The sequence below is a fragment of the Ochotona curzoniae genome, unplaced genomic scaffold (assembly GCF_017591425.1).
Source record: "Ochotona curzoniae isolate NIBS_2020 unplaced genomic scaffold, NIBS_Ocur_1.0 contig_2321, whole genome shotgun sequence".
NCBI classification, from domain to species: Eukaryota; Metazoa; Chordata; class Mammalia; order Lagomorpha; family Ochotonidae; genus Ochotona; species Ochotona curzoniae.
Window position 1 is genome coordinate 5,764,106 of NW_024465421.1, and position 16,397 is coordinate 5,780,502.

The 16,397-nt window shown below is 53.6% G+C and overlaps 1 protein-coding gene across 3 annotated transcripts; it reads left to right on the forward strand.

The window, feature by feature from the left end:
* Positions 1-4,388: 4,388 nt before the first annotated feature.
* On the forward strand, positions 4,389-14,994 carry TBL2 (transducin beta like 2). 3 transcript variants are annotated; one of them, XM_040972808.1, is made up of 7 exons: positions 4,389-4,550; positions 6,068-6,166; positions 6,306-6,490; positions 7,237-7,388; positions 7,639-7,765; positions 9,926-10,078; positions 14,238-14,994. In XM_040972808.1, the coding sequence occupies exons 1-7, from the start codon at positions 4,401-4,403 to the stop codon at positions 14,698-14,700; spliced, it is 1,329 nt and encodes a 442-aa protein (XP_040828742.1). In that variant the 5' UTR covers positions 4,389-4,400; the 3' UTR covers positions 14,701-14,994. The 3 variants fall into 3 exon arrangements, with proteins under 3 accessions (XP_040828742.1, XP_040828741.1, XP_040828743.1); XM_040972807.1 differs by having other exon boundaries at positions 4,389-4,530; positions 6,036-6,166; XM_040972809.1 differs by lacking the exons at positions 4,389-4,550; positions 6,068-6,166 and having other exon boundaries at positions 6,380-6,467.
* The last annotated feature ends 1,403 nt before the right edge of the window (positions 14,995-16,397 follow it).

Below are 16,397 nucleotides of genomic sequence, written 5' to 3' on the forward strand. Positions count from 1 at the left end.
ATAATAAAGATTGGTTTCTATTGGAAAGGCAGATCGGATTTACGGAGAAAAGGAGACCGGAGACAAAGATCCTCCATCCACTACTTCACTCCCCAGATGGTTGTAACGGCCAGAGCTGAGCTGATCTGAAGCCAAGAGCCAGGAGCGTCTTCTGAGTCTCCCATGTGAGTGGAAGGACTCAAAGCCTTGGACCATCCTCTGCTACTCTCCCAAGCCATAAGCAGGGAATTGGGTGGGAAGTGGAGCAGCTGGGACACAAAGTGGCGCCCATATAGGATCCTGTGCTTGCAAGGTAAGGATTTAGCCATTGAGCCATCACACAGAGCCCACATTTGAATAACTTAGTGAAGGACTTCAAAGAAAACCTTCATGACCAGAGCTGATCTGTCCCACTCAGATCTGAATCCCTGAGTGTGGTCAGGTGTTAAACTGGTGGGTAAGACACCTCCCAAGGTCAAGTGTCCCAAGGTCAAATGCCTGAGTCTTGGCTCCAGCTTCCTGCTAATGCAGAACCTGGGATGCCACAGTAATGGCTCAAGTACTTAGGTCCCTGCCACCCAGACGGAGTTTCCTGGCTCCCAACTACAGTGTGGCCCATCTCTTGAGTGTTGTGATCATGTGAGGAGTGAGTCATTAAGGGGGCATGCCTACTGTCTCTGTCACTCAAATTTAAAAAATAAAAAAGGGCCCAGTGTGGTAACCTAGTGGCTAAAGTTCTCATCTTGCATGCACCTGGAGCCCACATGGGTTTGTGTCCTCAATTTCCTTCCAGCTCCCTGCTTGTGGCCTGGGAAAGTAGTCTAGAATGGCCCAAAGCCTTGGGACCCTGCACCTGTATTCGTGTGGGAGACCCAGAAGTTCCTGGCTCCTAGCTTAGGATCGGCTCAGCTCCTTCTGTTGTGACCACTTGGGGAGTGAACCATTGGATGAAAGATCTTCCTCTTTGTTTCTCTTCTTCTCTATATATCTGCTTTTCCAATACAAATAAATAAATCTTTTAAAAAATTATTGAAAGATAATTATTATTTCATTACATCACCCATAAAAAGCCACTATACAAGTTCTCTGAACTCATAGATTTGAATTTTGTAGCTGACATAGAACTGTATAAGGAATGGCTACCCGAGGCCCACATGACAGTGCAGCACATTAAGCTGCTGCTTGTGATGCTGGCATCACATATCAGAGTGACAGCTCCAGTCCCAGCTGTTCTGCTTCCCGTTCAGCCCCCTGCTAATTTGCCTGGGAAAGCAGTGGAAGATGGCCCAAAGGCTTGGATCCCCATCCAACACACAGGAGACCCAGATGGACTTTCAGATGGACTTTTTTTGACATGGGCGGGCCCAGTGCTGGCTGCTGTTGTCATGTGGGAAGTGAACCAGCAGGTGGAAGATCTCTGTCTCTCCATCACTCTTTTACTTTTATGATTTAAGTTTTAAGCTTTGAAGGACAGAGAGAAAAGGAGAGACAGAGATCTTCCATCCACTGGCTCACTCCCCTAAATGGCCACAGATGGATCAGGTTGAATCCAGGAGTCAGGAGCTTCATCTGTATTCCCTAGGTGGGTGTCAGGAACCAAAACATCTGAGCCACTCTCTGTTGCAGGGATCTGGATGGGAAGTAGAGCAACTAGGGACATGAAGCGGTACCCATATAGGATGCCCAAAGATGTGTCTCCTCCTTGAGATTGTGGGTGTGTCTGACTGTCAATCAGTGGCCCCCTATCCTACCACCCCCGCCTGGCAACCTGTTTCATAGGGCCCTTCTAACAGCTGGCAGGCCCTTCTAACAGCTGGCAGGCTGGAGAGGCAGTCTCCTCTGCAGGGCTGGGAGGCTCCATTGCGTGCATGTTGAGATGTTGGTTCCATCACTCTGCCTTTCAACCAACTCATTTTTTAAAAAGAAAAATGGCTTTTTTTTTTTTTCTCGCCTCACATCCCTGGGTTACAACCAGACACACCTGTGCTTGTCCATGGGTTCACTCTGCACCTCTGGGGCTCCGGGAAAGTCACTTACCTTCCAGGACAGAGTCAGTACCTGAAACTCTGGGACGGGACTGTGACATAGCGAGATGCCAAGCTTCAGGATGTAGAATGTTTGAAGCAGCAGGTGTTGTGGCACAGGGGATCAAGCCTCTACTAGCGAAACTGGCATCCTGTGTTAGAGTGCCAGTTCAAGTCCTGGCCGCACCGCTTCTGATCCAGCTCCCTGCTCACGTGCCTGGGAAAGCAGTGGAGGGTGGCCCAAGTGCCCCTGCCATCCATGTGCAAGATCAATGCTGGAGTTCCCTGCTCTGGGCTTCCACCTGGCCCTGCCGTGGTAGTTAAAATCATCTGGGAAGTGAACTAGCAGATGGAAGATCTGTCACTGTCACTCATAGGAAAACTAAATCCTCTTCAGAGGTGCTCATGGTGAACACAATTCTTTATATTTTTAAAAAAAGATTTATTTTTTATTGCCAAGTCAGATATACAGACAGGAGGGGGTGACAGAAAGGAAGATCTTCTGTCTGTCGATTCACTCCCCAAGTGACCACAATGGTCGGAGCTGAGCTGATCTGAATCCAGGAGTCAGGGACTTCTTCCAAGTCTCCCACACAGATGCAGGATCCCAAGGCTTTAGGCCATCCTCTACTGCTTTCCCAGGCCACAAGCAGGGAGCTGGATGGGAAGTGTGGCTGCCGGGATTAGAATTGGTGTCCAAATGGGATCCTGCTGCATTCAAGGTGAGGACTTTAGCCACTAGGCCATGTGCCTTTCTAAACTGCCAAGTTAGAGGGGGATGTTTTGGATATGACCCCTCCCCCTTGCCCCCTGATGAGTCAATGCCAAGTTCCCTCACAGAGGACAAAAGGGAAGGAAGTGAGGCTGCTCTGGGACCAGATGTGTTTCCTCTTCGAGACTGCGGGTGTGCCTGGCTGTCACTCAGTTGCCCCCTACCCCACCGCCCCCACCTGGCAACCTGTCTCATAGGGAGGGCCCTTCTAACAGCTGGCAGGCTGCAGAGGCAGTCTCCTCTTCAGGGCTGGGAGGCTCCAACCCCAGTTGTTGGGAAGCCCCCTTCTCCAGCCAACATGTCTAATAATTCAGGTTTCATTCATTCCTCTTTCAGAGTAACACCTTTAAATAAAGACATCGGGGCAGTAGTTGTGGCATGGCCATTACAACTGCCACCTGCAAAGCCAGCATTGCCTATGGGTGTCTTGTGTCCCAGCTGTTCCACTTCAAATGAAGCTCCCTGCTTATAGCACGAGAAAGCCAACAGAAAGATAGCCCAGGTATTTGAGATTCTGCCACCCGCATGGGAGACTTGCGTTAAGCTCCTGGCTTCAGCCTGGTCCAGTTCTGGCTGTTGTGGGAATTTGGGGAGAGAATCATTGGGTCTTTAAAAAATACTTATTTGAAAGGAAGACTTAGAGGAAAATAATTTTCCATTAATCTTCCATTTGAAGACTTATTTTTATTGGAAAGGTAGATTTTTACAACAAGAGAGAGAAAGATTTTCCATCTGCTGGTTCTCTCTCCTAATGGCTTGAGCTGAGCTGGATATGAGCTGATCTGAAGCCAGGAGCCTTCTCCAGGTCTCCCAAGCAGGTGCAAGGTCCCAAACCTTTGAGCTGTCCTCGATTGCTTTTCCAGGCCACAGGTAGGGAGCTGGATGGGAAGTGGAGCTGCTGAGACACAAAACGGCATCCTGGAGCTTGCAAGATGAGAATTTAACCATTGCACCATTGCGCAGGGCCCAAAAGTTTTTTTTTTTTAAGGTTAAACTTTTTTCACCTGCTAGAACAGAGTAAAAATCCCCACTAGGCCTCTTTGGGAAAGGACTCAACGTGTAATGGCTGGAAGAAAGCCTTTAATAACCTATGACCACTAAGTTATTCAAGAGCGCGTACCTCTCTCTTTCCCGCCTTGCGAGCCAAAAAGCATCATCAGCCAGGCCCCGCCCCTCGAGGCGTGGTAAGGATCAGGCCCCGCCCCTCAAGGCGTCCTAACGGCCAGACCCCGCCCCTCGAGGCGCCGTAACGGACAGACCCCGCCCCTCGCGGAGCCTTAGCGGCCAGACCCCGCCCCTCGCGTAGCCTTAACGGCCAGACCCCGCCCCTCGAGGCGCCGTAATGGCCAGACCCCGCCCCTCGCGGAGCCTTAACGGCCAGACCCCGCCCCTCGCGGAGCCTTAACGGTCAGACCCCGCCCCTCGAGGCGCCCTAACGGCCAGACCCCGCCCCTCGCGGAGCCTTAACGGCCAGACCCCGCCCCTCGCGGAGCCTTAACGGCCAGACCCCGCCTCCTGAGGCGCCCTACCGGTCAAGTCCCACCCACGCGTGCGAGCGCGGCCCCGCCGAGACGTGCGCGCTGCCGCGCAGTGGCCGGCTGAGGTGGCAGAGACGCGTCGCCGACATGGAGCTGCCGCACATCCCGGAGTTAATGGGGTTGTCCCTGTTGGTGGGGTTGCTGGCCCTGATGGCGACGGCGGCGGTAGCGCGGGGGTGGCTACGCGCCGAGGAGGAGAGGTGCGGCCCATCCGCCCGTAAGTGGGGCCAGGCCGGGGCGAGAAGAGGGGCTGCTCCGCGTGGTCGGAGCTGTGGGGCCGACCAGGGAGCGACTCCCGGGGACCCCAGTTCCTCCTCTGAGGAGATGGGCGTCTCTTTGCTGGGACGAGGTGCCGCCGTGGGGCTCAACCGAGGGCGCTGCAAACTCCTTTTATCGTGCTCTGGTGGGGATGACTTCAGAGGGTGGGGATCGGCCATTGAGGGCGAGCCCTCCTCGGAGCCCGGTCTGCAATACGCCCCCTTCCCCGTTATTCTTGATAGGTGTTGGGGGTGGTGTGGCCGAGGTGGAGGGGGCTGGCTTTTTCTTGGAGGCGCGTGTGCGGTATGTAAGTCTACAGGCTGTAAAGTTGGGAGCCCTAAGGCACGGGCAAAGAGAGGGCTGTTGTCTCTGAAAGCCTTCCCAGAAAGGGGGACGGACCCCCGCCTTCGGGAGGCAGAGTGGGGTCCAGAAGGTTGGGCCCAGGCTGAACCCGGCCCAGGACTCTTCCCTCCCCCACCCCCCCAGCCCAACAGCACCTTGGAAACACTCCAGGGTCACCAGGGTCAGGGTCAGCGGAGAGGGTGGGTGGGTGAAGGGTCTGCCCACAAGCAGAGTCCAGCTGGCGACTCCCTTTGCATGCCAGCCGGACGCCCCAGTTTTTTTTTTTTTAGTTCCTTCTCTGCCAGCCCCTCAGATGTTTCATGTACCCCAGCTAGATGCCACACATAGTGTGAACTTGGTGCCATGTCTGGATTCTTTCTGGGTTCCCCTCCCCTTGAACTTTTTGTGCTTTTGGTTGTCACTTTTCTGTGTGTTATCCAAATAAGCTGCTGAAGCGGGCGGAACCCAGGCCCGGAATGATGCCGTACCGCCCCCAAGGCCAAGGCCACTGGATGAGGTGCACTTCAAGGCCAGCACACTGGTGTCTGGCTGAGGAGCCACACTTCCCTCTGCTGTCATTTGTATCGAGGAGATCTGCATCTGTAGCAGCCTCCTCAACATCCCTTACTGGCAAAGAATCCAAACACCCAGCGTGGGCACTGTTAAGTCTCTGCCTATGTCACTGGCATCCCACAAAGGTGCTCCTTTGAGCAGCTCCCTGCTAAGGGTGTTGGCAAAGTAGGGGAAGATAACCCCGGCCAAGTGCTTGGGTCCTTGCTACCCTTGTGGGAGAGACAGACCTGCAATTCCAGGCTTGCAGTTTCCATGTGGCCCAGCCTTGGGCCCGGCCAATGGAAGTTCTCTCGCTCTCGCTCTCGCTCTCTCTCTCTGTCTTCCTCTCAAATAAAACGAGCAGAAACAGAAGCTGGGCCCTGAGTTCCTAAGCAGCTGTCTTTACCGGCCTTATCACACTGTCAAAAGCCATGGCCGTATCTGGTTCTTCTCTTGCTGGTCCGGCCACACAGTGCCTGGCCAGTCACGGGGGGGGGGGGGGGGGGGGGTTGGGAGGTGCTTAGGACCGAGTGGATAGCAGGTGAATGATGGGGCCCTTCTAACCTGCAGGGCCAAAAGCAAATGGCCTTCCCCCCGACAAGTCCTCGGGCTCCAAGAAGCAAAAGCAGAGCCAGAGGATTCGCAAGGAGAAGCCTCAGCAACACAACTTTAGCCACCGCCTGCTGGCTGCTGCCCTGAAGGTGCGTGACAGAGGCCACAGCTCGGCCTGTGCCCATCCTCAGTTTTGGGGTGAATCCGGGTCCTGTACCTCCAGGGTTTGGGCTACCCTAGGTGGGTTTCAGCTCACACTTCCTGTACGTCCTTCCCTTTATCCCCCAGAGCCACAGCGGGAACATCTCTTGCATGGACTTTAGCAGTAACGGCAAGTACCTGGCCACCTGCTCGGACGATCGCACCGTCCGCCTGTGGAGCACCAAAGATTTCCTGCAGCGGGAGCATCGCAGCCTGAGAGCCAACGTGGAGCTGGACCACGCCACTTTGGTGCGCTTCAGCCCTGACTGCAGGTGGGAAAGGGCAGAGCCTGGCCTGTGGTGGCGGCCTGCCCAGGTCTGGTTAGGGTTCAAATGGACAGATTCCTGGGGTCTCCCTGAGAGTGGGGCAGGACTCATACGGAGCAACTAGATAGCTTGCACACTGCTCGAGGCTCCTGACCCAGAAGGATGAGCTTTTGGTACCCAGAAGTGCCAAAGCCTGCTTGCTGCATAGGACTTGGTGAAAGTAGCCAAAAGCTATGGGGAGTTTTCCTATGGAGGAATATATTAAAAAAAAAACCAACACTTTTTTTTTCCCAGATTTATTTTTATTGGAGAGGAGGCAGATTTACAGAGGAGAGACAGAAAGATCCTCCATCTGCTGGCTTGCTCCCCGAGTGGCCAAGACATCCGGAATTGAGTCGATCCAAAGCCAGGAGCCCAAAGCCTCCTCTGGGTCTCCCATGTGGGTGCAGAATCCCAAGGCTTTGGGCCATCCTCTGCTGCTTTCTCAGACCATAAGCAGGAAGCTGGGTGGGAGGTGGAGCAAGCAGGACATGAACCAGTGACCCTGTGGGATCCCAGCACATGCAAGGCAAGGCTTAGCCAGTTGTGCCAAAGCACTGGCTTCCCTTAGGAATTTTAAGAGATTTTAAATCACAGGGTGAGGTTAGATTGTAGAGTCCATCCTGATGTTCCCCAGCACCCCGTCCTCAGGCCTGAGCATGTAGGTGTGTATGTCCAGTGGGTGGAGTGATTGACCTACTGCCTGTCTCTAGAGCCTTCATTGTCTGGCTGGCCAATGGAGACACCCTGCGCGTCTTCAAGATGAGCAAGCGAGAGGATGGAGGCTACACCTTCACGGCCACCCCAGAGGACTTCCCGAAAAAGCACAAGGCACCTGTCATTAGCATTGGCATTGCGGGCACAGGTGAGATATGCTGAGAAGGTGGGCACAGGACAATGCCCTCTCAAGTCCTGCTTGGGCTCCTAGGTCCATGTCTGGGCTCTGTGTTTTGTTTCCCTGTAGTGTTGGGAGCCACAGCAAGTATGAAGGGCAGGCAGAGAAGCGCCATAGTCTGGCCTGGGAGGGGAAGAGAGGAGGCCGCTGTGTCTCCGAGAGGATGTGAGTAGATGAGGGCGTGGTCCTCAGCTCGGGTGTCTGTCCTTGCTTTTCCCAGGGAAGTTCATCATGACGGCCTCCAATGACACCACTGTGATCATCTGGAATCTGAAGGGCCGCGTGCTCTCCACCATCAACACCAACCAGATGAACAACACCCACGCTGCCATATCCCCTTGCGGCAGGTGAGGAAGGAGGAAGATGGGTTGGGGGAGGAAAGGCTGAGGCTAGATGAGCCAGGACACCACAGAGATTGCCCACTGGACGGACAGGGGGCCCAGCAGCAAGGCCTAGCCCTGCCACTGTTGGTGAAAGGGTGCCGGGGTTGCATGGGAACCGCCCCAAGTCTTCTGATCACAAGTCTGCCTTTTTCTCTTTCTCTTTTTAAATTTTTAATTTTTTTTTTAATATTATTCAATTTGATAATTTTACATAGTTGATTAGGGCACAACAGGTGAAAAGCTACAGGAAAGTTGGTAAGACCATTGTTTCTACACTCCTTTTTTTTTTTCTGTGTCTGAGATAATGGGGGAGATACAGGGGGAAACCTCTCCCAGCCTCCCACCCATCCTAGGGTCCCCGACATGCTCCGAGGGCACTGCGCCAGTGGTTTTGATAGTTCAACAGTTCTGAACTGCTGCCAGTTTCACCATTCCAAGTACGATGAAGTCTCCAGAATCCACTGGCTGGCGTAGTCCACCTTAGAGTCTCTGCCCACATAATCACTGCCAACATTTGCCTGGGGTAGTTGATAGATTTGTTCTGTCCTTCGTCCTCTGTTGTAGTACCAGGTGTTTGCAGGTTCCAATGAACTGCCATATCCTCCATTTTCTCTCATAACCACAGGGTTTATTTTTTTATTTGGAAGATCAGATTTATATAGAGAAAGAAAGATCTTCCATCCATTGGTTCACTCCTCAAATGGCTGCAATGGCCGGAGCTGAACTGATCTGAAGTCAGGAGCTAGGAGCTTCTTCCGGGTCTCCCATTTAGGTGCAGGGACCTAAAGCTTTGGGCCGTCCTCTGCTGCTTTCCCAGGCCACAAGCGGGGAGCTGGAAGGGAAGTAGAGCTGCCAGGACACGAACCAGTGTTCATATGGGATGTGGGTTCTTGACGGGGAGAATTGGCCAATTGAATCACTGTGCCAGGCCGTTAAGTCTGCCATTTTTTTTTTTAAAGATTAATTTATTTATTGGAAAGGCTGATACACAGAGAGGAGGAGAGACAGAGAGGAAGATCTTTTGTCCGATGGTTCACTCCCCAAGTGGCCACAACAGCTGGAGCTGAGCCAATCCGAAGCCAGGAGCCAGGAGCTTCTTCTGGGTCTCCCACACGGGTGCAGGGTCCCAAAGCTTTGGGCCGTCCTCCACTGCTTTTCCAGGCCACAAGCAGGGAGCTGGATGGGAAGCGGGACCGCTGGGATTAGAACTGGCGCCCATATGGGATTCTGGTGTGTGCAAGGTAAGGACTTTAAGCACTATGCTATGGCGCCGGGCCCTAAGTCTGCCATTTTTAACAAAGGCATGGTGGGGATGGTGGAGTAGGGCTGTTTGTCTTAGAGCAAGGCTGTAAGAATGGACTGAGGTCAGGTATAGAAATGCACTTTAGGGCCTGGTGCAGTAGCCTAGTGGCTAAAGTCCTCATCTTGCATGCACCAGGATCCCATATGGCCGCTGGTTCTAATCCTGGCTGTCCTACTTCCCATCTGGCGCTCCCTGCTTGTGGCCTGGGAAAGCAGTCAGGGACAGTCCAAAACCCTGGGACCCTGCAGCCGCGTGGAAGACCCAGAAGAGGCTCCTGGCTCCTGTCTTCAGTTTGGCGCAGCTCCGGCCATCGTGACCGCTTGGGGAGTGAATCAGGGGACGGGAAATCTTCCTCTCTGTCACTCCTCCTCTCTATATTTGACTTTCCAATAAAACTAAATATTAAATAGAAAATTTTAAAAATAAATGTACTTTAAAAATATGTATTTATTGAAGAAGGTGGAGTTACAGAGAGAGAACGTCCATCCAGTTGCTTCACTCCCCAAATGGCTGGACCATCTGCGTCTCCCGTCTCCCACAGGGGTGGCAGGAAGCCAAGGGCGTGTGCCATGTCCTGCTTTCCCAGGTGCATTAGCAGGGAGCTGGATCAGAAGTGGAGTAGCCAGAATTCAAAACCGGCACCAGTATGGGGCACCAGCATTACAGGTAGTGGCTTCATTCACTACACCGCAATGCTGGCTCCAGGAAAGCACTTTTAAAGGGTACACAGTTGATATGAATGTGTCAGTTCAGGAAGGCGATTTCGAGGGTTCAGGAACAAGGTACCCTTCCATTTGAAAGGCTCTTGGCTTGTCTGGCAGGTTTGTGGCCTCGTGTGGCTTCACTCCGGATGTGAAGGTCTGGGAAGTCTGTTTTGGTAAAAAGGGGGACTTCCAGGAGGTGGTGCGCGCCTTCGAGCTGAAGGGCCACTCAGCGGCCATCCACGCCTTCGCTTTCTCCAGCGACTCACGCAGGTGAGTGACCGCACCCTGAGCTCTGGTCACGCAGCGGCCCCTGCAGCGCTGCCGCCTTTGGTTTATTGTTGTTATTTATTATAAATTTATTTCTGATGTTCACATAGTTGAGAAGGATGCATGCCCATGTGAACCCTGGTGGTTAGGAAGGGTTAAGGAATGGGGGAAAGTTGATGATACAGTTGCTTTCAATTTTTTTCTTTTCTTCCTGTATCTGGGGGAAGGGGGAGAGGAGAGGTCTGTTCCCAGCAACCTAACTGCATCAGAACCTGGGATGGGGGACGGCCACTCGATGTCATCCTAGGGTCCCCAATGTGGAACATGTTACGAGGATACTGCTTAAGTACTTGGTTTTTTGACAGTTCTGAGATGCTGTTGATTTCATTATTCCAAGGTTGAGGAAATCCTTCCAAGGTCCATTGGCTGACATAGTCCACCTCAGAGTCTCTGCTAGCCCACATACTTGCTGTCAGAGCTTGCCCAGGAGAGCTGTCCAGTTTGTTCTACTCTCCATCCTTTGCTGTGGTACTAGATGTCCTCTGCAGGCCTCAGTGAACTGCCAGATCCCCTGTGTGCATGTGGCCGTGCTGTTAACTGCACAGGCTTCAGCAACCAAGGAGGCCCAGTACTGACACATAACATTCCATCAGACCACAGATCCTGTGATTTTCCCATAGTCGGAGTTTTGAGACCAGTGGTCCAGTTGGGGGGGGGTGCCCCCAAAGAAACCTCATCAGAGGTGACCCCAGACCTGATTCCTTCTCATGTGTTTCAGCCAGGGCAGGGTCTGGCTCAGTCCACCACCCACATCAGCCTACACACACACTGATGGTTGTAGTTGCTGGGTCAGTTCTGTCTCCAGCCCCATCTCATACACAAACCAACAGGTGCTGTGGCCCAGTCTAAATCTGCCACCGCACACTTGCCTTCATGCCTACCAGTGGGAGCTGCAATTTATTTGGAGTGACCCCCCATAACCCCTACCAGGCCCATCCCCAGCCCTCAGTCTTGTGTTTGCCAGAATGTGCAGCAGACTGGTCCAGTCGGCTGTCCCACATATCCATGGGTGCTACAGCCTAGCTCAGTCCGACTGACCCCACTATTGAGCCCACACTTAATACAAGTGGGTGCTGCCCCTATCCAGCCAGATCTGTCCCCAGCCCTGGTTCTCATGGTCATCAGTGGGAGCTGCAGCCCATCAGAGGAGTGCCCACAGTTTCCTCTACTAGGCCTACTCCCAGCACTGAATCTGTGGTCTATCCTGTGCCCCCAGTCCTGGCACTTGCTAGCTGATGTTGTGACAAGGCCTGACCAGTCCTCACTCTGGGTCATGCATGCACCACAGATAAAATTACCTAACCCAGCTCACAGGCAGGCCAACAGGTATTATAGCCCTACCCAGCCTGCTCTACCTGTAGTCCCTTTTTTCATGCTCACCAGCAGGAACAGTGGCCCAGCAAGGGAGCCCCTGCAGGCTCCCCCTCCCCCCTGCAACCAGGTCCTTCCTCTGGGGTCTTGGCTTGAGTGCTGTGGCCCGTTTGGTATAGCCTGCCTCACCTCAGAATTCACTGGTGTGTACTATAGTCTGGCTCTGCCTGGTCTGCCTCCAGTTCCAGCTCACACTGGTGGGTGCTGCAGCCTAGCCCAGCACATCCAACCTCCACTCCTGGCCCTAATGTAAACTGGCTGGTGTTGCAGCCCAACTTGGCCTTTCCCTCAACCAGGATCAACTTGGCCTGTCCCTCACCCCATCCTGGTTCTCAGACCTGCCAGTGGCTTTTATGAACTGACCTGACCTGACCCACATGTATGCTTGTAGGAATGTAACCTGGCCTGGTCAGGGCTGCTCCCAGCCTTGGCTCTTACACTGCATCCTGAAAGAGGAGTTCCCCAAGTTCCTCATATCAGGTCACATCTTACTCATAGATTATGCTTGGCCCTGTGAGTTGGCCCACCTCCTGTCCTGGCATTCACTGGCATGTACAGCAGCCTTGTCCAACATGCCCACACCCATTCTGGCTCTTACCAGGGGTGCTACAGCTCAGCCCTGCTAGCCCACCCCCAAATCCAGCTTTCACATGGTTCAGCGGGCACCAAGACATAGCCTAACCTGTCCTATACCCATTCTGGCTTTCGCAAACGCCAACCCATGCTGGAGGTTAGCCCAGTCTGGCACACCCCAGACCCAGTCCACACCCATGCTGATAGATGTTCAGCTCAGTTCGCTGCCTCCGTTATAGCTCTTGCACTCAGCATTGGGAACCACAGCCCAGAAGGGGCATCCCCTTAGCACCCCCAACTAGGCCACTGCCAGCCTCAGATCTTGCATGTGCCAGTGATTGCTCCGACCCAGCCTAGCTCATCTCCTGTCTTGGCCTTTGCCATCAGATGCTGCAGCCTGACATGATATCAGTCTCAACTTCCACTGATTGGTACCACAGTCTAGCCCCAGCCCTATCCCTGTCTCTGCATAATGCAAACAAACAGGTACCGAAGCCTAGCCCCGTGGTCCATACCACATCATGGTCCCCATGCATGCCAGTGTGTGCTATAGCTTGGCTTGGCGCTATACAGTTCACTCCCTAGCCCCAGCCCACACAGCTGCCCCAAAATGGAGCAGCCCTGTCTGGCATAGCCCACATGCAGACCCAATACTTCATGCTCACCAGCAGGAGCTACCATCTAGTAAGGGAGTTCTCCAATTTCTTTCACCAGCCCTGCTCCCAGACCTGGGTCTCGTGTGTCAGCAGGTGCTAGGGCCCTGCCCAGCATACTGCAGCATGTTCTCGGCGTTTGCGAGTACTAATGGATATTATGGCCGCCTGGCCTATCCCTACACCCAATTTTTGGGTGCACCTGCGGGTGCTGCAGCTTGGGCCAACCCAGCCTACTCTGAATTCCAGTTCCTATGAGCTGATGAGTTCCATGGTCATAGTCACGCCCAGCTTGACCTTTACCACCCAGCTCTGTTGCAAACAAATATTGCAGTCCCACAGGCATGAGCCCATGAATTCCCCTCAGAATCTGCTCCCAGATCCTGTTCTCTCATGTGCCAGTTAGTGTCTTGGTCCAGCCTAACATCGCCCACCACGTGACTAGTCCTGCCAGACAGGCTCCCCAGCCCTTCCGTATGTGTCAGTGGGCTGTGATCAATGCCAGCTAGTCCAACACAGGTATCCTATGTGGGCAGGTGTCCTGGTCTGACCCACATGTGTCCTCCAGCTTCCCCGCTCCAAACCACAAGGCCTCAGCCCCCTCAGTTACTTGCAGTTGTAGTGGCCTGATCTGTGGAAATTCCCCAGAAGTCATTCCTCACCTGTAATGTATTTCCTCAGCCTTCCCCCGGCCCCCACATCTCCAGATCCCCCTCCCAGGACAATTCACAGCCACCATATCTGCAACCTAATTGGTGGCAGTCTGAGTCTTTTGTTGAAATTTATCAGAAAGGCAGAATTTGAGAGAGATTTCATTTATTGAGTCTCTCCCCGCATGCCCACAAGTCAGGCCTGGGTTAGGCTGAAGCCGGGAGCCAAGAACTCCATCCTAGTCTCAAATGAGCGTTGAGGCTCATGCAGTTGCACCATCACTAGCTGCTTTCCCCTGGCACATTAATGAGCTGGATCAGAAGTGGAGCAGCCTAGGTTTGAACTAGTGTCCCATTGCCAGTATTGCCAGCAATGGCTTAATCCAGTGTCCCTACAACCCCTAGTTTTTCTGTTTGTGTTTTAAAAATTATTTGTTTGAGAGGCAGAGTTAGAGCTCTCCTATCTGCTAGTACACTCTTCAAATGGGTGCAAAGGCTGGTGCAGAGCCTAGAGTTCCCTCTGGGTCTCCCATGTGGGCAATACTCCGCTGCTTTCCCGGACACATTAGCAAGGAGCTGGATCAGAAGTGGAACAGCTGGGACTGAAGCCAGCACTCATATAGGACACAGCCTTGCAGGCAGCAGCTTAACCCACTTTGCCACAGAGCTGCCCCTAATTCCCAATAGCCTTTTGCAGCTCTGAATGAACGGTTTGGGTGCTAGTTGTTAGCAGGAAGTAGGCTTGACTTGTTAGCTGGACCCCCCCCCCGCTCCCATTCTCCAGGCCATCCTGGAGCCAGCCCTGCCCTACGGTGTGTGTCGGGGCTCTCGAGCTGTGATTTCTCTATGCTGTAGGATGGCATCAGTCTCCAAGGATGGTACTTGGAAGCTGTGGGACACAGACGTGGAATACAAGAAGCAGCAGGACCCCTACCTGCTGAGAACAGGCCGCTTTGAAGAGGCCAGCAGCATGCCGTGCCGCCTGGCACTGTCTCCTGACGCCCAGGTCTTGGCCCTGGCCAGTGGCACCAGCATTCATCTCTACAACACACGACGGGGCGAGAAGGAGGAGTGCTTTCAGCAGGTGCACAGCGAGTGCATCACGGACTTGACCTTTGACACCACAGGTCGGTTTCTGGCCTCTTGTGGGGACCGTGCTGTGCGGCTCTTCCACAATGCTCCTGGCCACCGCGCCGTGGTGGAGGAGACACAGGGCTTCCTGAAGCGGGCTTCCAATGATAGCACCCGCCAGAGGCTGCAGCAGCAGCTGACACAGGCCCAGGAGGCACTCAGGAGCCTGGGGGCCCTGAAGAAGTGACTCCGGGCCCCTGCTCCTGACACTGTCGCTTCCCTTCCCAGGTCCAACCAGTGGACAACTTTGGAAAGGAATCTCCAGATTTTCTTCCCAGGAGCTCCTGTCTTCATAATGAAATTATTTTTTGTCTACTTAGCTCTCCCTCCCTCTTTCCCTCTCTGTCTCTCTCTCTTGTTGGTTGTGATTCCTTCCAGACTTAACACCAACATCCTCCTCCTTTCTCCTGGGCCCAAAAGGTGGAATCCCTCCTGCCCTGTAACCGAGCAGAGTGGTAGAGAAAAGGAATATCGTCTCTGACCTTGGGGGCAACACACACCTTAGAAACCAAATTTATCTGGAGATAAGACCCCAAGTCCTGAGCAGTGGTTTTGCTAGGGCGCAAGTGGTAGTGGTCGGGGGTGGCTTCTAGTTCCTGGGCTGTGTCCGGGATTGGGGCATGTCCAGGCCTGGCTCCTAAGGCCAGTCCCTGAGCAATGAAGGGACTAGGCTCTCACATCAGTTTTTCCATTTATAAAATATGGACTCAACGTCTGACCCCCTCAACCAGGATGGGGTCAGGATTGAGAGAGTCATGAAGTCCCTGCACGTAAATATATGAAGGAAGGGCAACGGTATTTTACAGTGTACCCATTGCTACCAAGTCAAAGCCAGTAATCAATGTGGGGTTGAAGCCAAATTAGAAGGAGAGAAACGCATTTCCTTGGGAAGGCAAAGTTTTCTGAGGGGGCCCAGGGCTATGGTTTGTATTTGGTTCTTCTTGAAGTTGACCGCAAGTGCATTTCCCTTGAGGAGGCTCCTTCCTGGGGAGCTGCTGTCTCAGGTCCCCTGGCGTCTTCTGTGCAGGTGGCTAAGACACTCGCTGCAGGCTGCCAAGTCCAAGATCAAGGCATTGACAGATCCAAGGCTTCAAGGAGGTTACCTGCGTGCTCTGCCCTCCCCAGGGACATCAGACACATGAGTACCTACTCTGTGGTCAGAACGGCTCTGAGGTCTTGGGTTCCCAGTAGCACACATCTAAGAGATCTGTGCACATGGGGCCCGTGGACAGTGTCATGCCTTGTCAGGAGTCCCAGGCTTCAACTCTGGGCTTCCTGTATTCTGAGCAGCACCTCTGGCCGTAGCTGGCCCCATTGTGCACCTGGGAGGGGACGTGGTCACACAGTGTCAAGTTACCAAGAGGAACACGGAGCTGCCGTCACAATGGGTTTTGTAGTGGAAGTTGAAGGCACTGTTTTGGTGTTGGAATTGTAGGTTTGAGGGCCGCCTGGGAGCATAGGAGGCCCGGCAGCCCCGCGTCAAGGCCTATGTTGATTTATCCAGAGAAACCCTCATGTGTCCCCCAAAGCCAGGAGCTGTCTCTGCTGGTCCCCAGCGCTGTGCATGTGTGCCGGTGCTATAGCCTTGGAGCTCTCATTGTTCCACCCTGCGTCCCCTTGCCAGGAAACTGCTGTGGCTGTGCTGCAGGGTGTGCCCGGAGTCAGCTGCTTCCCTCTCATCTTGTTTCCCTCCTGGTCCTAGCCACTGTTACCCCCCGGCCCTGTCAGCACAGCCGTCTCCTCCACAACTGGGTTCTCTGTCCCTTTTTGGTGCTTAAGGAAGGCCTTTTCCTAAACAGCTCGGTCATCTTTGGAAAATAGAAGCCACATCACCTGATTTCCCAAATGACAACCCCTTGAAAAGCTCCTACCACCCTTGGGATC

Coding starts and splice junctions, on each gene's coding strand:
- TBL2 (XM_040972807.1), top strand. CDS start 4,401: ATGGAGCTGCCGCACATCCCGGAGTTAATGGGGTTGTCCCTGTTGGTG. Junction 7,389..7,638: donor CATTGGCATTGCGGGCACAG/GTGAGATATGCT, acceptor TGCTTTTCCCAG/GGAAGTTCATCATGACGGCC. Junction 7,766..9,925: donor GCCATATCCCCTTGCGGCAG/GTGAGGAAGGAG, acceptor CTTGTCTGGCAG/GTTTGTGGCCTCGTGTGGCT.